At 38.7% G+C, this 22,196-nt stretch overlaps 1 protein-coding gene across 2 annotated transcripts; it reads right to left on the minus strand.

Moving 5' to 3' along the window:
• Positions 1–106: 106 nt before the first annotated feature.
• On the minus strand, positions 107–19,149 carry pask (PAS domain containing serine/threonine kinase). Of its 2 annotated transcripts, none has more exons than XM_026925135.3 (20): positions 18,951–19,149; positions 18,543–18,741; positions 17,585–17,808; positions 15,355–15,522; positions 14,521–14,652; positions 14,023–14,157; positions 13,486–13,657; positions 12,915–13,102; positions 12,575–12,692; positions 10,531–10,617; positions 9,027–9,192; positions 7,683–8,398; positions 7,213–7,382; positions 6,888–7,055; positions 6,622–6,747; positions 5,672–5,806; positions 5,338–5,537; positions 4,618–4,751; positions 3,606–3,749; positions 107–971 (listed from the first exon to the last, which is right to left on the minus strand). In XM_026925135.3, exons 2-20 carry the CDS (start codon positions 18,736–18,738, stop codon positions 778–780), a joined length of 3,573 nt encoding a protein of 1,190 aa, XP_026780936.3. In that variant the 5' UTR covers positions 18,739–18,741; positions 18,951–19,149; the 3' UTR covers positions 107–777. The 2 variants fall into 2 exon arrangements, with proteins under 2 accessions (XP_026780936.3, XP_026780935.3); XM_026925134.3 differs by having other exon boundaries at positions 18,543–18,746.
• Between the last annotated feature and the right edge of the window lie 3,047 nt (positions 19,150–22,196).

The raw sequence follows: 22,196 nt of genomic DNA on the forward strand, positions 1-22,196 counted from the left end.
AGAGACGAGAAACATGTTTTAATTTCTTTTATTTAAATCCAGAAAAATGTTCTTCAATCACGCAAGTCAGTTTTAATGTTAAAAATATAAAAAATAAAAATTCGAGATAAAAAAAAATAAGAAGACACGATTTTATTAATGTGAAATGTTTTATATAATATTTAAAAGGTAAATAATTTAGTTTTAAAAATCAACTTAAAATGAGTTGTTTACACAACTGCTTCTTTAAACCATGCATTTCAAGGCTGTTCCTTAAATGATCAATGCATGCATGGAGATCTACATCTTTTAAAACAGGCACAGCACTATTAAATGCTTTTACAGTATTTCATACGTTACTAAAAACTTACTTCATTCTTCAAAAACAGTAATGAAAACAGTGTTCTGAAACCAAGAGTGCAACAATTCATACCTTCAATGCCTTTTTAATCTGTGATTTACATTACCAGTGCCAAATACAGCCACATTTATTTCACAACATGGACTAGTCCTGTCTCTGCCGTCTATGCCATTCATCTCGAACACGATTCAGTGTTGAAATAAAGACTGATGTATTTTGAAGGTGTTCATGCAGGACATCATGGATCTTGACTGACCGTTAATTCAATGTTCAAGCTAGCCAAAGTCTTCAAGCACAATAATATCAAAAACAATTGGAAAAAGTAGCAGCACGCAGTGTTTTTTCTTTCTTTTCCCCACCTCTGTTTTTTTTCATAATTTTAACCTTTTCTTATTGCAGGTCTGTGTTCAAAAGCAGCCCTAAAGCGTCCTCTGTCTTCAGTTATCAGTTAGATACTTGACTAGTTCAGACTCCAGTGCTGCCATAGTTCTCCTCTGCTCTTCATCCTCTTCTTCCTCTATTTCATCATCTTCATCCTGCAGAGGTGTCTCATCAGTGGCACCGTGAGTGCTGGCCTGAGTGCTGAGTGAGTGCTGCATATCAGGACTGTACCGATTTTGCTCGGAAGAGTCTGTAACACAAAAGAAAAAGACAAATCAATTCCATAATGAACTGATAAAACAATAAGCATGCAAAATCAAATTTAAAAATACCTTTTAAAATATTTTTTTTTTCAGTAGAAACTGAGACATATGAACAGGAAGTAGCACATAAAATAATTGGAGTTTCAGAGCAGTGGAGGTCAGTAAAAAGCTCTTAACTTTTATTCAAGATATGCAGCACCAGATAGTTATAGTGGAGGATTTGGTAACACAATAACAGAAACTGAAGCAACAATCTGTGAGACAAGTCTTTACCATTTGAAGACTGAAATCTCTCCAAACTCAGATTCATGTTTATTATATCACAAGATACATGATGTGTTCAAGCACCTTCAAAACATCATCTGTTTTCTCAACTGTACATTTGCCTTGAATACATTCAAAAGAGTCTGTATCTGTATAATAGCTGTCTGACAATCGCAGTAACACATCAGAGGGCTTGGGCAGGAGGCTCTCACGGGACAACATGCACAGGCAGCGTGTCTACGTTTAATCAAGATAAGGACCAATTCTCATTTCTTTAACGACACTTACTTGTCTCCTTGCTTCTTAATTCCTTCCTCTAAGGACTAGAGGAAAGGATTCAAAGACAGAAAACACTGACAGCTGGTATCGAGCATACACAACAAGGTGTAATAACATTCTGAACTAACATCAATCAAAACATTGCACATGAACACGCTTAAATGATGCTTTAAATTATAAAAAGTTTCTTCTCATCACCTGACTTCTCTTAAGGGCATTAAAATCGTCACTGACTATGTTTTTAGTATCCATTTTTCCAAGTATTTTATAAAAAAAAAAAAAAAAGTGGTATATAAAATACAACATGGAAAAGGAAAAAAAATCCCACAACCTCATCCATATCTTCCACAGAATAACTAAAGAGCGCGTATGGAATAAATTAAACAGATAAGAGAATTCAAATAATAGACACAAATATGGACAAAATACAAAGTGAATGCTGTAGTTAAAAATCACCCACACAAACGGAGCATCAGGTTTAACTTCTGTTGCTGTTAAATTTTTCGGAGAGTGCCAAGCAAGTAAAACACTCTTTCTACCTGAAGGGGGGAACCATCTCACTAAGCCAGCTTTGAAAACTATGAGATGGTGTAGATTTCCTCCTTTTTAAAATTAGCCAAACATGCACAATTGCTGTGAATATGAAGACAGTGAGGTGGCAGAGCAGCCAATATTCCAATATCTGGAATATTCTCCATGTCGGGTCTATTGTTTATTGTTTAATTCAAATTAAATACTTCAGGTGAGATGAAGCATGTAGGCTTACGAGATAAATGCTACAATAAAAGCAAGACTTCCCCACAGGAAGCACTGACCTCTCCTTGATTTTTCTGTGTGCATTTATAGAATTAATACGTCCTTAAAAATGGCAGACTTCAATCAACTTTCTGGTCACAGCTAAAAGATGAAGGATCGAGGAGTCAAGATGGCATCAATTACAGTATTAGGAAGCACCATTAGTGTAGCCTGAACATGCTGCTTATTACTAATTACTAATTACTGATTCACTATAAAACAAAACAAAGCCAACACCAATATTATAAGGCTTGAATTAAGATTGTGTTAAGAGACTACGAACAACGCTAAGTGTCAGTGTATCGTAGGTTTAGGACTCATCTGTACATCTTCTGTATGCCAGGCCGAGTTTATACTTTTAACAAGTGCACACAAAATGGCAGCCGCACATATCCTGTGTTCATTTGGCACATCGATTGTGCGCATCTGAAAAAAATTAAAATGACACATGCTTAGTGCAATACCAATGTAAATAGCGGGGGCAGTATAATGCGTTGTGAGGCAATGTCTGCAACAGACTGAACAAACTAGAGCTGTGTCTGAAATAGCACACATACACAATTCTACACAGATTTTGAGTATTAACAAATGGGTTTCCCTATTTCCCTATTATAGTTAGTGTTCGATTAAAAAGCAAGTAGCACCGGGTTGAAGTTCAGTCCTTTTTATTAATTTGTATGCCAGAACTACCCATAAAATGTGCTTTAAATAGCAAGGAAGCAATTGGACAAAGACTATTTCAGACACTTGACCTTGCCGTGACCTTGACGTTGACACTGGTTCAAATTCAAACTCTAAATCAGTTCAACTGCTGGTTACAATGATAATTCCTCATAATAACTACAGTCTGTCTTGCATTCTAATCTTCTAGATTAGTAAATGTTTTTAAATGTAAGGGCATAGCTGTCCATTTGTGATGCAGCTCATGACCACAATCAGAATGACTGCGGACAGTTAACAGAAATGTTAACAGTTCATCGTTATGTTTCACATCTCATGGCTGGTGCACAGAGACAAATATGGCATCCAATCTCTAAACATTTTACTGGATGACATGGCAACCTCTTGGACAGGCATTTTTTGTCTGTGACGTGCTAGTGGATGTTGCTTTCAAGCTCGCAGATGTGCATAAATTACATAGGACAGTGCTGCTCACGTGGGTGCTATGTCCACACGCATCAAGTATAAAATCAGGCCTAAACACACAGCTGTGTGTGTGTGTGTGTGTGTGTGTGTGTGTGTGTGTGTGTGTGTGTGTGTGTGTGTGTGTGTGCGCGCGTTACCATGATTGCAGGGGAACACTTCACTCCAGCTGTACTCTGCTAGGTTAATGGGCTGCCGGATCCATGGCTCCTGCAGGAGCTCCTCTAGTGTCATTCTCTCACTCGGCTCTCGGTGCAGCAAACCAGCCAGCAGACTGTACAAATCTAGAAATACACACACACACACACACACACACACACACACACACACACACACAAAATCAGTATTAACTCTCTACTATCTGTAGTAGAGTCAGCGTTTGCTAAATCAATCATTGACTTACTGCTGCCCCAAACTATGGGGTGTTTTTTTAAACTTTAGTGCAGCACTCAACACCTGGTCATGATATTTTAATAAACAGACTTGATGACACCATCAGTTTAGGCACACAATTTGTATGATTTAGCTGTTTGTTAGGCTTATTTGAGAGCCCAGAGTGCAGTATAGCATCACAAGGCTCTTGTTTAGGCTACTCATACTTGGGTGCCTCACCCATGTAAACTGACAATCACGCAAGTACGTTTTGTCCCACTTCTTATTGTTAATTTTTTAATCTGTACCAAGAAATCTGTGAGTCTTGTTTCCAATTTGACTGTGACATGAACAAAGCATAGGGTCAGTGGGAGTCAGCACGGGAGAGATAGGGTCAGGTGAGAGCAGCACAGCACAACAGAAATTACACATCATCTACTCAGTGCCATTTTTCCTGGGTGTGGCTGTGTGCGTCTAGAACACAGGGAGTAGAGCTTTCACCTCTGTGCTCGCCTGCATTTGTTTTGCAATATTAAGTGCAATATGGTTACAGAACTCCATTTGCATTTGGTGGATATTCCAATTTATCTACAGAAGCCTACGGGGGTCAACAGAGTTTGAGTTCGACTTTTTTGTTTGTTTTTTTTTTGGTAACTGTGGACATGACACACCTTATACATGGTGAACATGTCCAAGTTCAAGTCCAAGAAAAATTTTAACCCCACATACAGAGCACTGGGGTTGGCATCTACATCTTTGACATGCATACACACAGTGTACCTGTAGAGATGTCACAAGGGATGTTGAGTTTGGCTTGGATGGTCTCTTCCACACTACAAAAAGGGTTTTCACTGAACAGCAGGGTATATACAAGTACTCCCAGAGACCACATCTCCAATTCCGGTCCTTCATACCTACACACAGTATAATATAACAACCTCAGTAGAAAGCATCTACCAAAACATGACTCATCTTTATAAGAGATCATCATAGGAGATTCTGAATGCAAGCTCTTTTCACCAAGGCCCCAAATACTTGTTAAGTCCAATTTATTTAAGTACTCAGTAGTGTAAAGAATATGCTTTGCATCACTGAAAACACATCAATAGCTTTACCACAACTTGCCTACTGTTTCAGTGATAATTTCAAACTTCAAACTGTGGGAATGGTATCTGTCTCTGAGCCCTGGCTTTGTTCAGTTGTGCCATCACGGATATTACTAACATAAGTGCATTTTAAAATACTGTGTTCTGTCTTTAAAGTACAAGGATATTTACAGTACCAGTATGGGGCTTAGACACTTACAAAAGAATTTGAATAAGTATTTTGTATATTTAAATTATACACAGGTCACACTAAATAAAACTGAATGTGATGTCTCAAAAAAATTCACATCTCAAAAATATGGATATAAATTAGGCCAAAAGCAGGATATCACCATGTGAGCATGTTTAGTGTGTGTGTGTGTGTGGGGAACAGATGTTAAAGCTCTGTACATACGGGTTTCCTTGCAGCACCTCAGGTGAGCAGTACTCCAGTGTGCCGCAGAACGCATGGAAGAGCTTGCCTGGCTCCAGCGGGATCGCAGAGCCGAAATCAATCAGTCTGATATGAAACTCTGTATCTATGATGATGTTCTCGTCTTTAATGTCCCTGTGCAATATGCCTTTCCCACGAAGGTAAGTCACTGCTGACACCAACTGTTAAACACACACACACACACTTTCAGATTATTCTTGGTATTTATTTATTTTTTAACAAATCCTGGTCCTTCTTCAACAGCTCCTACTTGTGTACTCTGACAGGTCTCTCACATTTAGCAGCTTACACACACCTGCCTGAAGATGTAGCTGGCTAGTGGTTCATCCAGCCTGGGTTGCATGTCAATGAACTCAAACAAGTCAAGGCCATCTCCATGTTTCTCCATCACCATCTGGAAGTAGTTTTCATTCTCGAACACCTCCAGCACCTTCACAAAGAAAAAATTGATTAAATATGGCTTCAGCAACAGACGTAGGGACTTTCACACCATCAGGTGGGGTAGAAACAACATAAGTACTTCTCATTATACACATTACACACTGACACGTAAATCCTTTACAAGGATTGACTATAAATAAGCACTCAGCCCCTCTCTGATCTCAAATCAGGTCTGGATTAGTTTTACACAGGGAGGTAGGGTTTTAGTCTCTTCCAAATCTGTCATGTTAGTCATTTGTAAATGGACTGCATGTGCATGTGTCTGGAAAGATTACATTGTTTTTTCCTTTATATAAAATGCATATCCTGTCTGAACTAACATGCTGATAAAGATTCCATTTTATCCTGTGGGAAAAGGCGTTTGCGCTGTTTTTTTCCCCCCAAGTATAAAGCCACTTTAGGAAGCACTCTTCAATAGTCTCCTACTGAAATCAAAAAGAGACCGGGTATCGGCTGAGTTTAAAGCTCAGAACAATACATATTTGTGATGTTGAAAAAGACTTTTAGGTAATGTATTGGGTTCTTAACACAGATACAACCATACATGTAACCTAATGATCAAGCATAACTTGAGTGGCCATATATAATAAAAGTCAAAACAATTTGTATAAAATTAAGTGTTTTTTTTGAAGGACAACCATTCATACAACCTGAAGACACTCGTCTCTATAATTTATACAGACACCACTTATCCAGTGTGAATCAAACATCATTACAGACGTATGCCTGGATATCTCATCCATCCAAAAAAGTGATCTTCAAAAGAATCAGTTTATGGTGTTTAGCTGAAAAACTTGTGTGTACCTTAACAATGTTGGGGTGGCACAATCGGGCGAGTATGGCCACTTCCTGAGTGACCTGACCCAGGTCAGGGTCTTCCACCCAACACTCGCCCACCACCCTGCTCTTCCTGATAAACTTCACTACCACCTGTGAGAAAAAGTGAAAACAAGAGGTTGAGATCAAGGAAAGGGAAGGTAGAAAGATAAGGTGGACAGAATATGGACAATAAAAACACAGACTAGAAAATTTAAGTGTCTCAGCCATTCAGTTCTCCATTCAGTTCTAACCTCCTGTTCGTCGCGACGTCGTGAAACAAGCCAGACAACACCAAAGGCTCCCTTCCCTATGGGTCGCAATGGAAGGTAGTCTTCCTCAAACTGTCCTTCACATGCTCCAGACTGCTCCAGGCTCATGGAGGAGCGCAGACCCTTACCATGGTCTGCTTCACTGATCATCTGAATAAAAAAGGAAAAAAGGAGAGGAGTAGCCCCTTGGACAAACAAACCAATTTTTTAAATTTTTTTGCTGACATCAAGCACCATATAAATTGATATAGAAAATGCAAATAAACAGCTGAACCATTGCTCTTGATGTGATATTTCTTTTCCTCACCTCTCGCAGGCTGGAGGCTAAGCCATCCTCAATGGAAGACTCTGCTGTGGAGGTCTGTGTGCTCTGCAGTGTCTCCTGCTGGTGGAGGAATAGATGACTCCCACTCAGCCACACACAGAACAAAGCACCTCCACTAGAGAGAGTAGCTCTGCGCACGTCGCACTGCACCTCTATACGACAAAAATACAAGCATACAGCCAGAGTTTAGACCCACAGCCACTGCTAGATCGCTACTACTGTCCATTTAGTTTCAGTATGAGTAAAGAAAAGCCTTGATGTGACTAGTAGATTCCTTGTGACGGCAGAAAATATACGAGATATATTAAATACAAGAATACAAGATCATAGTTTTTCTCCATGAACATAGAAAAAATATGTCGTGCTGCAGGGGGCAAATTCAAAATTCAAACAAAATATTCATTTATTATAAAACTTTAAATAAGACAATAATAAAGAGTATAGTCCTATACCAATAGGTGTTCCATCTCGGTGGTAGCAGTTGGCTCGAAACCTGCCCTCTTGTATCAGGGCGAGAGGGGAGAGTGGTCTAGCAGAGGTGGACAGTGGCTTTTTTGGGGTGGAGGTTGCTGGTCTGTCACTTGATAACAGCATCCCACTTTTACAGAGCTCTGAGAATGGAGTATACTGTTCTGAACTTTTCAACTCAGCGTTCCACTGCTCTGGATTTCCCTCTAAAAGTGATAACTCTTTCGGTGAGGGACTGACACACACACCCAGACATTCCTGCTCAGCAAGTTTGTGTTTTGGGAGGTCAGGGGGCTCAGTTTCAGGCTCAGACTCCAGAATGCAAGGCGATGGTGTGCATAGGAGTTCAGCCGTATCACACTCACTTAGCTCCAGCTCTCCAATGGCAAGTGCAATGGCATCACCGTTAGCATCCAGGTCTAGGAAGCAGCTGCTTGAATCTGCTACTTCTTCTTCCTGTTGTGTGTCGTCTGGTTTCTCAGGGCCTGCCCACTTTTCACAGAATCCTGAGGATGAGCGACTGCCAAGGGAGATCACCTCAAAGCTGGAGTTCTGGAGTCGGGGTGAGGTTGAGTGATCCTGGGACTCAAGCAAAGCAAAGGTGTGCAGTAGAGCTGTGGTGGAATCGGCTGGAACAGACTCGTCACACTGGGCTACTACCGCAGCTGCCTCCTTGCATAGCTCTGCCGTGTCCTCTAAACTGTATGAAACAAATGATTATCACATAACAACAATCATTAAACAACTAGGACAGCTGCACTAAACCCAGAGCTCAGTGACCTGTCATTTATTTAAAAGAAAGGTATGACTTTTACTCAGAACTCTTTTACAGAGAAACATTTGTATGACTCTTCTCAAATTTGACAAGATTTAAATTTGAATGGGCAACCTACTTCCATAAAGTCTAATTCCATATAAAAACGACTCTTCTGCATCAACTTGAAAGAGAAAAGCGTCTCAAACCACCCGATGACAAAATTTTAATGCCAGAGTAGTGGAGATAAACACTGCTTTCTTAAATTATGTATTTTTGGTCAGTTTAAAAACAAAAAAGGTAGTATATACTGTATTGAGAAAATTAAAATGTTTGTCTCTGCTACTTGTTCAGTAAAACAATTTCAGTAGTAAGAAGCTTGATTAAAAATATTATGATGCGCTAACTGTCAGAAACAGTCCAAGCTCCCACTGGTTTCCACTATGAGTCAATCCGATGTCTCTACTGGCAAATAACAGTAGCTTCAACAGGGAGGTGGGCGAGCAGTTCGGATGCAATGGTTTCAGGACTGTTTTACTGCCCAAACTTACTGATGAGTAAGAGGTTAGCTCACCTGTTTGCAGGCATGGGGCAGATTGCAGGAACAGTAATGGCAGTAGGGGCCTGATGCTCCTGCTTGGCCCTGATTGCAGCGAAGGCTCGCCTCCCTTTTGCAGCAACTCCTTTCCTCTTCAGGGCTGGGCACAACATACTGTCCTTGGCCAGCACAGTCTTAGGACCTTAAACATAGACAGTACAAAAAGATTATTTATTTGGTCCATTTCATATACAGTGAACCTGGGCATTATATTCATTTCTACTTCACCATTCCTCATTACCAGACTTAATGAGAATCACTTCCATTTTGCTACAGTGTTAAGTGCATCCTTCTTGTGGTTTGGGTACAAAGGTAACTGGGCTCCATTATATCTGTATAAAACTAAAATTTAAAATTGCTACGAACAGAGGTTTAATATTGTAAACAAAATGTACTACAGGTTCACCATATCTTAAAAATAAACAAATAAATGTATAAATTCTCACCAAAATATGCTAAGAATAAAAATAAAGTCTCTGACATGGGAAAAATGATCGACTGAAACATAATGAGCTCTATAGCAGCACCCGAGGTTTCATTTTAACTAGACATAGAGCTCCAAAGTCAGTAAAAATGTAAAAACGAGTTCCGCAGCTACTTCTTGAGCACTGTATATTGCAGTATTATTGTGAGTACTGTGATAAATATTGCCACATGGGCTTGGGAATACTTAGGAAAACTTGTCACTGCATCAAGAAATGCAACCTGAAACTATTATGCAAGGAGAAAGCCATACATCCATCCAAAGACAAAACAGAACATCCAGACTATAATCAGCAAAAGGTTCAAAAGCAAACATCTATCATGATACGGGGGTGCATGGCTGACCTGCATATGTTGGAAGGTACCATTGATGCAGAGGCATATACTGGGATTTTAGAGAGACATAGGCATCAAATTCCAAATGTTTATATTTACAAAATACATTTAAGCTGGTCAGTTAAAACATCGGAAATCTTTTTTCTGTAGTTTTGTCAGTTAAATAAAGTTTCAAGAGAATTAACAAAATCACAGATTCTTGCATTTTAGAAAATCTCTCAACTTTTCCAGAAATGGTGTTTGTACTATAAATCTATGGGTTGCACAGACTCTGGTGTTCAAACAGTGCAACTGCATTAGATGCATAATTAATAGAATGCTGATTCCCATGATGCACATACTCAGATTTTTCTGCATTGTGACTCCCCTAGCACCTAGCATTAAATGTCATTTGCAGCCTAAGGGACACATTAGAAATAATAATAAACACCAACATTCCTATTTAGGGTAAGGCAAGTGTAAGATAACGAGCACTAGGGAGTAAAGAGAGTCGAGGCTGTAAATGAGCATGTACACAACAGCAGATCTACTGGACTCTGAAGTATACACTATACTTCAGTGGCACTAAATGTGCCACTCCCAGTAAATATGGAATAACTGTCCATAATTCCATCTCCATGGGAATGAAACTGTGACTGTATACAGAAAGAAGAGCACTCACTACATGTGTCTTGATGATTCTCCTTGGCTGAGGTAGCACAAGCAGATGGGCTTAAAACACCACCTCCATTAGAGCATCTGCAGGAGTCTAGGTGGATCAGAGGAAAGAAATAGAAGAGAAAATAAAAGAACAAATGAAATTATAATGTTAGTTTTTACTCCTGCCTTTGCATTAACAGGTAACAAATGGACAGATGGCCATACATTTCCTGTTATTTGACTTTCTTAATCCTACAGTAAGTTATGACGCAGTAAAGCAAAATAAATATAGACGACTGCCTGATGGACTACTCCTACCGTGTATGATGTCCATCACCCCCCAATTTCTCCACTCTCACAACTTCAGTTACTATCTTCACAACAATTAATTTCTTTAAAAATTCAAACTCACAAGGAACAACTTTTGTTGCTTGCAAGGTGGACTGTAACTGCAGTGAAAACCAGTCTGTTGAAAAGCATGAGTTGCCTGATTTCCAGAACAGAAAATGTAATCATTACATGATTATTATGGGCCTAGGTTCTCAACTTTTTTTTGGCCCCTGACCTCAATTTAAGGGCCCAAATCTCTTGTGACCCCACCTAATTTTTTAGCTGGCCTAGAATTACTAACTATAAAATGGTGCAAGATCCATAGAAAGTTAGGTAACTTTTTTAAAGATTAAAGCAGATCGTCAACAATTCAATGTCTGGGCCATTCCAAAATGTTGAAGTTATTCCTGTTATTGTGAAGTTATTCCTTTGTTGACTTGGGTTTGTGCTGTGGTTCATAATCATGCTGGAACCTGAAAATTGTCTTCATCTTCAACTGTATAACAGAGACCTGCTGATTTGTGCCAAAATAGATTGGTATTTGGAGCTATCCAGGATTCCTTCTAACGTGACTAGTTAGCCCCAGTCCTAGCTAATGATTAGCAGCCCACATAGCACGATGCTGCCTCCACCATGCTTCACTGTAGGTGTGGTGTTCTTTGGTTGATAAGCCGTCTTGTTTCTTGTACCAAACATATCTTTTAGAATTAGGCCCAAAAGTTGTACCATGGTCTCATCTGACCATAACACATTTTACCACATGGTAGGGGATAATTTAGTTGGGCTTAGATGTTATTTTTGTGAGGAAAAAAAATCTTGATTGTGCCCTTCACAGTGTTCCAATGTTTTGGAAATTCTTTTGTACCCATTTCATGATCGATACCTTTCAAAAAATAAGATCCCATAGATGCTATGTAAGCTCTTTGCAGACCAGCACTTCAGCAGTCAGATTAAACCAAGATATCAAGAAAATCCTACAGAAACAGCTGAAGCCATTTGGGATTATTCGGAATCACTTCATTGACATGCCCCATTATAAACGGGTATGCAACCAGGTTATTGTACATTTTTTTCCCCTTTTCCTTATTAACCTAAAACTTTTGTTTGTTTTTCTTTTTCATTTTTTTGGTCCACTTTATATCCACATACATGTTTTATTTTATTTACAGACTAAGGGCAAAGAAAAAAATTAATAAAATTGCACATGGGCTATTTTTCTACACCATTAACAATGCTTATTCCAACAATCCCTCTGTGTAAGAGCCCATTACCAGTATAATTATGGCCTGAAATATATAATTATGGCCAGAAACAGAACTTGAGCAAAAAAAGTGCTTTGCGTGCACCAGTGTAATTTTGATTAACATGGGTGCATATGAGACCTGGTGCGGCTATTAACTGCTGTAAAATGGGCTTAAGACTCAGTTTAAATAACTAGTGAATTTTGGTATGTTCCAAAAAAAAAAAAATAAAATAAAAAAAAATCTGGTTGAAGTATTCACTTCTTCATTCAGCTTCAGTAACCTATTTATCCTGGTCAGGGTCATGGTGGTTCTGGAGCCTATTCCAGGAACTCTCGCCATGAGGCGGGAAAGCACCCTGGATGGGACAACAGTCCATCACAGGGCACTGTCAAACAGTAACATGTCTGATTTAATGAAAGAAAGTGAAATCTCTACCAAAATCATTTGAGATAAACCAGGTCACAGCAGATTTCTCAGAGACAGCGCATATACCTGTGTGGCTACTAGCAGAACTGGATGCTGAGCCATCTTCATGATAAGATACTGGACTGGGGCTTCTGTCAAAGGCACACATCATCTCGTAAAAGGCTGGTATCAAGAAGGTGATCTTCTACACACATGCACAGAGAAACAAATGCACATTATAGATGGCTTTTATGACATGACCCATCTAGTTAAAGATATTTCACACTTAGGAAGTGCTTGTAATTAAGCAAATTACTCCAGTTATCAAAATATGCGAATTTGCAGAATTTTTTCATTTAATTCATCAACTTTATAAAGTAAGTTGTATGTTTTTCTTTGAGAGACAGTACACATATCAGAGCAGTACCTTGCCTAAAAGCTCAGTCATGCTATATCCCATCAGCAGGGGACAGTAGATGCTGCCGATACTGTTAATGGTGCCATTGGGGTAGAGTGTCAGAAGGCTGCTGGAGGGAACATAAGTCCACAGTGACCCAGAATAAACCACATCTGGGAGGGGCGAGCACATGCCTTCACCACCACCATCTTTAACAACTGGAGAGCAACAGAACAAAGGTTGGAATGTAGGCCATTTGCAGCAGGAATGCAGAACCCTTAATTTTAGCCAAATCTGGTGTATTATGTTAGAAGTTTAGTCAAAACAACCATCAGCCATAGCGGGGTTTCTCAACTGCAGTCTGGTCACTGCTCATTAAGGGCTTGATAGTTCGTGGTATGATGTGGTTTAATGTTATTTGATGTTAATATGCTGTGAAATGGTGTTTTAGACTGAGGAAAACACAAAGCTATGCAGTGACTCTGTGGCTGCAGTTGGAAAACATTGAAAGACACTAAAAAGAAATGAAAGCGGACCATGTAATTTAGTCCACCATCAGGCTGAATCTTTGGAAATAATGAGTCAAAGCATAAATACAGACCTGCTCCTGCATCACTGAGCCCTGCTTGTGAATATTCACTGGGTTCAGCAGAGGGGGATTTGCCTATCTGGCTCAAAGGCCTCCCACAGGATACAGCGGCACGCAGTCGCACACACACTCGCAGCTCTGTGTTACTCCTGCCCTGCACACATACCCTCTGCACACGCATCATCTATGGGAGGACACATATTAAGACATTTAATCTATATACATCACAAAAACAAGAACTCAGACATTCACATTCCTGCTTCATTGTTAAAATTATTGTACAAGTGGAAATTGGCATGCCCAGAAGCATCTCAATCTAATAACAGTAAATGAAGCCTACACTCTTTAAGAGCTATTTATAATGTAACTCATTTAACACATTCTAATGACAGCATCAAAATATCACTGTACATTAGGTGGTGCAATGAAGTACTACAAAGGATAATACTCATTAGCGCTCACACACACACACACACACACACACACACACACACACACACACACACGCTTTTGGTCAAGCAGCTATAAATCCTAGAGAGTGCTCCAGACCTTTGGTATAGTCCGACACTGCAGCGGAACATGAAGTGTTGGCATCAGAGATGTGACCGCAAGCCCCATCATCTCCTCAGCATCACAGTAACCATGGAGATGAGCAAAGGTGGAGTCACAGCTGAGAATCTCACCCTAAAGCAACATAGATTTTTGTAGGTTTTAATGTGGCACTACTATTTTGCAATCAAAACTAAAATAGTGTATTAATATAAAATACATTAAAATTTCTTTATGACACACTATTTTTCTTACTGCGCACCTCTACCATTAATTTTATTATATAAAGCAGTTCATACAAGGGCAATTAAAAGCCCTAATATAGTAGCTCCTAAGAGAGCCAGAGGACATTTATAACACAAAGATAAAACATTCATGTGGTTGAATTAAGTTTGTAGGCTATGTGATAAAGCTATGTGGTAGTGTGCACCCAATAATTTGACGTGTGATCAATCATTCCCGACAGTACGAGCTACACAACAAATATAAAAATCTGACCTGTTTAGAGAAGGAGAAGTGAGCCGATATCCTTTCCACTCTCTCCAAAAGCAGTACGCAGGTTTTGTGATTATGTGAGCATGTCCACACAGACACCGGGAACTCTGAGCCTGGTTTACTCACCGCATTTACCTGCAAGGAAGAATGGGGCATACGTTTCCAAGTTGGAAACACCACAATGTTGAGGAATAACTGCACTTAAGAGGTAAAAAAATTACAAATACATACACATCTATATAAACCAATATATCAATATAGACAAACTAGGCAGAGAGGAGAAAAAAAAAAAAAAAAAAAAAAAAAAAAAAAAAAAAAACTGTTTGGAGTTTGATCTATGAGTCTCTAAGAGCTCAATCGTCGCTTGGGCTGCCGCTGCCTTGCCTTTACCTCTCACAGTAGGTACCGTTGTCACCTCACAGCTCCAAGGTCCTTGGTTCGATCCTGAGCTCATGTTATTGTCTGTGTGGATTTTTGCACATTCTCCTCATGTTCACATGAGTTTCTGGTTTCCTCCCACCTCACAATAATGTGCCAGTACGTGAACTGGCTATGTTAAATTGCCCTAGGTGTGAATGAGCCTGCAATGTGAGTGTGCATGCGATGGACCGGCATCCCATTCAGAGTGTATTCCTGCCTCATGCCCAGTGTTCAAGACCCTGACCAGGACAAAGCAGTTACTAAAGATGAAAGAAATTTTGTCATTGTGATATTCAACGTGTGAACTGCCTGTGAAGATTTTTTCATCCGACAATCCGTATCATGTATGTCATTTGCTTTTATTATTTGGAAATGATAATGATTATTTTCCCTCCTAAAGCTCCCAAGTGTTCATACCACTTTTCCTGATATGGTGATTAAGTTGCCTGCAGAGTCTAGGCTTTCCTCTCCCAAGACGTCCTCAGTCATCTGACTGGTCTTCAGTAGGAAGGTCAGCATTCGCCCAATCAGCTCACTGCGTGTGTATTCAAAGAGCTTGCAGGCTTGCTTGTTCACATCCACCACCTACAACACACACATACACTTCAACAGTGAAAGTCTTACACCTGCAACTTACAGTTACCAACTTACCAATCATGCAAATGAGATAATCACAACTGCATTTTTGTTCCTAGCAACAAAACACATGATCAACTATCTTATTATATCTTACCTTTAAACTACAAAACATTTGAGATCAACACTGTGTCTTCCATGATTTCATTCAGTACATCATTTTACATGTGCTGTACAGCAACGGCTTTAACATTACATCTTCATGGAAGAAGAAACGCTTCAGTTCATGGATGAAGAAACAACATAAATGAAATTGACAATGAACACGTTCTTAACACAGTTTTAGACACATAACCAATCCTGCTCGTTGTTGCAGGCTTGCATATGTATGTTTTCATGTATGTTTAAACAGCAAGTTGCTAACTCTACTGACAAACTGTAACCCTGCATTTAGACTTAGAGACAATAATTACATCTGGTAAATTATTATGAGCTATTTCATAACTATAGGTCGGTGCACAAACAGTAAAATTCCATAGTCTGCGTTCTTGTGTGCAAGTACGTGTATGTAAACATGTCTATAATAAACACTGCTGCTGGGTATAATAGCTTTTTAACCTACACCCTTGTTGACAGCTCACAAAACATGCTTAACATTTTTTTAATTAGCCTGATACTTCATGACTTCTCCTAATTTTCTGTGCAGTTCCACAAAATGCACTGCTGTGTAGTGTAGTTCTAAGTTACACGAGTTGTTTAGGTGAACCAAGCATATTTAAAAGAAAAAAAAAAAAAAAGAGAGAGAGGAAAGAGCCTGGTGAATCATCTCTCTCTCTTGTAAGGATTGTACTCTCGCTCTTGTGCTTTGTGTTTGAAAATGACAAGCAGAAAGCCATTTTCTGCTGCTGAGGCTCTGTAAATGTATCTTCGTAGCAGTGAAAATGATGAGGATACATTTAAGATTGATGACAATGTGGTGGACCCTGATTATGAAGGACCATCACCATCATCTAATGAGAGTGATTTTTTTTGAGGTTGACCCTTTGAAAGGGTCTCAAACCCATCAAGTGCGTGTGGTATAATGGAAATTATACAGCAGTTAGTTACAGTCCACTAACTCTATTAGACAAGCCATGTTCATTCTGATATTTAGTATAACAGCAATCATACATAGTTTGCCTGTTAGAAGTACTGCGACTGATCAATAGTCTATTTAAATTTATTCTTAGATTGTACTCTTTGTGCAGTGGTGTAAGGTTATCTACCTCATTTTAAACAGGCCCTGGGATCAAATACCATCTCCTCTGTTTCTCTCATAGGAGACCATAGTACAGTGATAATTGATTAATAGCAGCGCCATGAATAATCCATGCGACTGTTATTAATGCTGGGTGTTCATATAGATAATACATTTAACTGGACAGCTCACAGTGATGGTCTATACTCCAGGTTAAAGCAGAGGCTATATTTTTGTATAAAATCAGAGTCTACAGGATCAGCCAGAAACGTACGGTTCTGCTCATATTGGAGAACTTGACCAGTTATTGGATACAAGCATGGTATGGTAATCTTACAGTGCAGTTAAAATCTCCATTGTTAAGACTACCATGAAGGTCAGAGGAAAAAAGGGATACAAGTCCCTTTAGTCCATTTATGAACAGCCTATACTCAAGAGAGCACAGAAAATAGTGGCTGACCCATCTCATGTCCTTCACTCTGAGTATCACCTCCTACCCTCTGGCAGAAGGTACAGAGTGCCAAGCTTCAAACTTAACCCATGCAAACACTCATTTGTACCAACTTCTTTAAAAATTTAAATAGCAACGTCTATGGAACTGTGCGATAATACTGGGATTGTGGAATATGTCAGGCCGGTGGGCTATGTGATTTTTTTTGTTGTTGTTTTAATTTTTATTGTCGACACTCAGACATGTGTATGTATGTATGTATGTATGTATGTATGTATGTTACGAGTACAACTGTGTGTTGCTGTCTAAACACATTTTGATGTTTATCCTATTAAGTGATCTGTAAGACTTGTACGGCTGCAAACCCCAAGGTGTTATTATACCTGTGCTGTAGTACAGTCCACAGTGATGGTGGCCTTATTAGGGCTGTGGATGAGCTTGAGCCCTTTCTCCCCAAAGCAAGCACTTTGAGAGAGCAGCTGCTCAAGCTGCGAGCTCTCTAACTGAGCCAGAGAAGAGCCTGAAGCTCGACAACGGCAAGGAGAACCGCAAAGGGGGGATAAAGGAACATCCTTCATCACTGCTGGTGACTTTGTTTTAATATCACCTACAAGTAAGCAGAGATACCATGTCAGGTTATTACATACACTTACATGCAGATACAGGTTAAATTGTGCTCATTTAATTATCTGTAACTCACCATCTCATCATTTGTCTTTCACTATTTAGCAACAGCATTTGCTATTTTTTAGTCAAATGTTTCAAGTCTGTAAACACATTCTGAAAAATCTGTTATCAAGAAAGTAATCCACTTTGCTCATGTTTATTATACCTATATTTCATGTGCACCTTCTCAGCCAGTGCTAATGACATGTTTATGGGTGTGTCAGCAAAGTGGGCTTCACAAAATCTAGAGGATGTTTCACAAAATGTAATCAGGAAACAGGACTGTCACTGATATGCTGCATAACTCTACAGACTGGGCTAGAATGAAATCAGCCCCAGCCTCTACTTCATACCATTCTGTGTATTTGTACCTTATTGGTGCTGATGTTTGTGGTTCCACAAAAGTAAAAATAAGACATTTGTTAAGATCAGACAAAAAAAAATGGATGCCAACACTCTAGCTTTTGTATTGTATTATTATTTCCCTTGAAAGAAAGAGAGGCTTAGCCCTGCTAGCACATGTACACCAGCCATCCCTGCCAGTACAGTTGTTTACCTATTCTTTTTAGACATATTTCTTTGCTTTGTTATTTGAGATGCTGTTGCATTTTTGTCAACTTTAGCTTCCTTTACAACTACGTACATGTGTAAAGTGATTTAAAAAGGTTGTCTCACCTGTAGTGGAGTCTGCAGTGGGTTGAAATAAGCTCTCGTTTGCGGGATGTTTTGGAGGAGACAGACTTCTTGTCTTCCCCGAGTGCTCAAGCCCCAGCAGAGCGGACTGCCTCTTAGCAACAACACAAACACTGTCGCGCGCAGCATTAGCATGGCTAACCTTCTGCTTAGCAACTATGTGGCGCCACAGCGACATTTTCTGCACTTGGAAAACACACACACACACACACCATATTACTCTTTTAAAATAACCTTAGCAGCGCACTATAGGGCCGAAAGGACGCTGTGTGGGGTTCAGCATAGGAAAGAGGCAACAAACTGCTAAAATACCGTTATCTAGCTAAAATGGCTAACTGACTAACAAACTAAGAAACATTAATTTATTTACAACCAGTTCTCATCACTCACATGTGATATTCTGATCAATTAACCAGCCGCCGACTCGAAGAGCTATTAGAAGATATTAAACTTGTTTTTGCAAAGACGTGCGCATCTGATATAACGACATAAACAAAACAAAAGTCACAACTTTTATTAACAGATAAACTGCTTCTGCACAGCAGTCAGTAGAGTTTGGCGCTGCTATAATCGAAAGAACATGACGCGCCTCAACCGACCAATAAAAAAGCCGAGTGCGCAACCGGGGCCGAAAAATCAACCAATTAGAGACGACGGTAGGCGGAGCTTCGTCTTGTGTGTATCTCTGAGAGACCTGAACACTAACGTATTATTTTAAAATCATTTGTTTTGCCCTATATTACTAAATAAATCTAGAGTTATGAATGTGACATTTTTTTTGCATGTTGGATGCTAGATATCTAAACTAGACCTTTACAGAGTCATATATTGATATTGCTGTATTAACTGCTGTATGAAATAGCTGCAAAAACAATTAAGATTAAACTGAAGTTAAGTTTAAAATCAAGCAACTCACTGTCTTGGTTTTCAAAGATTATTGATTCATAATTCATATTTAATAACAAAGTACAGAGTTTCTCACTATATCACTGTCTAAATATGTTGATGTCTTGAGGCTTGAAATAAGAGCAGATTGGAACAACTTCAAAGTCCAAATATAATTTAATATCATAATATAATGATAAAGATATAAATATATAATGATTGATTCATGGATTGATTGATTACAATAAATGAGTACTTGTATACTGCATGCACTTCCTCCTTCTCAGCCGTAACTAGTTGGAAAAAAAAAGTTCTATGCTAAATGTTCATTCTGTGAGACAATTATAGTTCATTATACAGCATAAGAAAACTTACTGTAATTAGTTGAACAGCACTTGTGAGTGTACTGTAAAACATTTTAATGTTTGCTAAAAATTACTGTAATTAGTTGGACAATAATTTTAAGCATAGGATGGAATACAGCAGCTAATTCCTGCCTGTAGTTACTGATCATTTTTACAACAAACCTGATACAGAGTGGATATTTAATTATATGGCCTCCAGCATTAACTGCTCACATACAGTTACTGTTATTTTTATCTACATTTATATAATAATATAAATTTATAAGATACAATGAGTAGAAGACAATAATACATGTACAGCCAATTAGCAAAACTGATTCATAAACGAGTCTCAGATTTCTTGCTGTGCCAGAAGCTTTGCAGTAACACATCAATACAGAACATATAGTTTATTATTAACTACTTATTTCAAGAGTCAAGAGAGTCAAGAGTCATGCATTTGTCATTTGCACAGTACAATAATGTACACTAGACATTGAAATGCTTGTGACGAGGCTCAGATTTAGACACTGACAGTACAAACACTTATTAGATATGAATAAACACATATTTGGACATGGGTGGTTGAGATGATTCAATAATGTAATAAGGTAAATGATGTAAATGAAACAGTGGTGTACAATGGCAGAGTAAAGTGACAGGTGCTATTAAATAAGGCAGAACAGTAAATACGAGTACAATAAATAGTACATAGTAAATCTGAATAGTAAATATCTAATTATCCGGAAGTGGCAGTAATAAAGTGTCACAGTGCTAGATGAAGGACTACTGGCTGTTAAATAGTCTGATGGCCTGGAGACAAAAATTTATTATTAACTGCATAGATATTGTTAAACAATGCAATATGGCATTCTGCACTCACTAGATCTGATTTTATGTGCTAGTATTGTACTTTGCCCAGTGCTTTAAACTTTACGGTGAGTCTATTAAAAAAATGTAATAATTCAAAGCACTTTAAATTCCAATAACTTATTCACTTTTAAGGCAATAACAGTATCAGAAGCATAGGTTACTTCTTTACTCTTTACTCAGGAAAGTTAAAGAAGCCACGAGGCAATAGAGCATAAATTTTAGCAAGGCATAAGGCTTAGTTTTAAAGACATTTATTTTCCAGTTAATTCAGCATTACAATAACAGAAGATGAGTGGCACAAAGCAGGCAGGGGATTGTGCAATGACTGTATATATCAATAACTCAATAAATAATAATCAATAAATGCCATAAAAGCAGCCAAAAATGTCTCTGAGGCCCTCTAGTGGCTGGCTGTAAAACACATTTACTGTAAGTGCTGAAATGTCTTTAGAGATAATTCCTGTTATTTTTATTTTATATATATATATATATAATATTACTGTATGTTTCCAGTAATGTACTGTAAATTTTGCAAGTAAAATACTTGTACATTATCTCATAAAATTGAATGTAAATGTTGACTGCTGTTTACTAGTATATTTTCAGTTGATGCTTTACATAAGCTACTTATACTTACGTTACTCTGAATCAAATGATGGATAATGTCAGCTAGATAGCAAATGGGAGCTCATTCAATCATGACACAAAGCTCTAAAATCTTTTCCTGACAACAGTAAAATCAATATACTTGCGAAAATTATATGATTGCATTTTAGCATTTTACATATTAATTAATTACTTACTATTTTAAGTTGCACTTCAGGTATCTTACAGTGAATGTGCTCCTAACATGAAAAACTACACTGACCAACAAAAAACATTGAGAGAGCGACTCTGAGCGAGAGTTCTGTGGGTGGAAACATCTTGTTGATATGAGAAGTAAGAGGAATATGGCCAGATTGGTTTGAGCTGACAGGAAGTCTATAATAACTCAAATAAGCACTCTTTACAACAGTGGTGAGCAGAAAAGCATCTCAGCATGCACAAAACATGGAACCTTGAGGTGGATGGGCTACAACAGCAGCAGATCACATTGGGTTCCCCTCCTGTCAACCAAGAACAGGAATCTGAGGCTAATCATGAGCACAGACTCACCCAAACTAGACAGTTGAAGACTGGAAAAAGACCAGGTGATTTTCCCTCTAATCTTCAGCTGTCCAGTTTGGGTGAGCCTGTGCCCATGATCGCCTCAGATTCCTGTTCCACCTCACCTCAAGGTTCCCATCCAGCTCAAGGTTTGATGTTTTGCACATCCCGAGATGCTTTTCTGCTCACCACTGTTGTAAAGAGTGCTTTTTTGAGATACTATAGACTTCCTGTCAGCTCAGACCAGGCTGGTCATTCACCTCTGATCTCTCTCAGCAACAAGGTGTTTCAGCCTGCAGCAGGGGTGGCACCATACTCCCACTGTGTTGGAGCAAAATTTGAAGCTTTTAATAATATTTAATAAAAAATTGTGCTATTAATGATACTT

This window comes from Pangasianodon hypophthalmus, chromosome 21 (assembly GCF_027358585.1).
Source record: "Pangasianodon hypophthalmus isolate fPanHyp1 chromosome 21, fPanHyp1.pri, whole genome shotgun sequence".
NCBI classification, from domain to species: Eukaryota; Metazoa; Chordata; class Actinopteri; order Siluriformes; family Pangasiidae; genus Pangasianodon; species Pangasianodon hypophthalmus.

What these genes read in the sequence shown, in the direction of transcription:
- pask (XM_026925135.3), bottom strand. Translation starts at nt 18,738, where the DNA reads ATGTCGCTGTGGCGCCACATAGTTGCTAAGCAGAAGGTTAGCCATGCT. An exon ending in AGTGTCGGACTATACCAAAG is followed by an intron (nt 13,658 to 14,022) that starts GTCTGGAGCACT and finishes GTCCTCCCATAG; the next exon opens with ATGATGCGTGTGCAGAGGGT. An exon ending in GAATCATCAAGACACATGTA is followed by an intron (nt 9,193 to 10,530) that starts GTGAGTGCTCTT and finishes TCTATGTTTAAG; the next exon opens with GTCCTAAGACTGTGCTGGCC.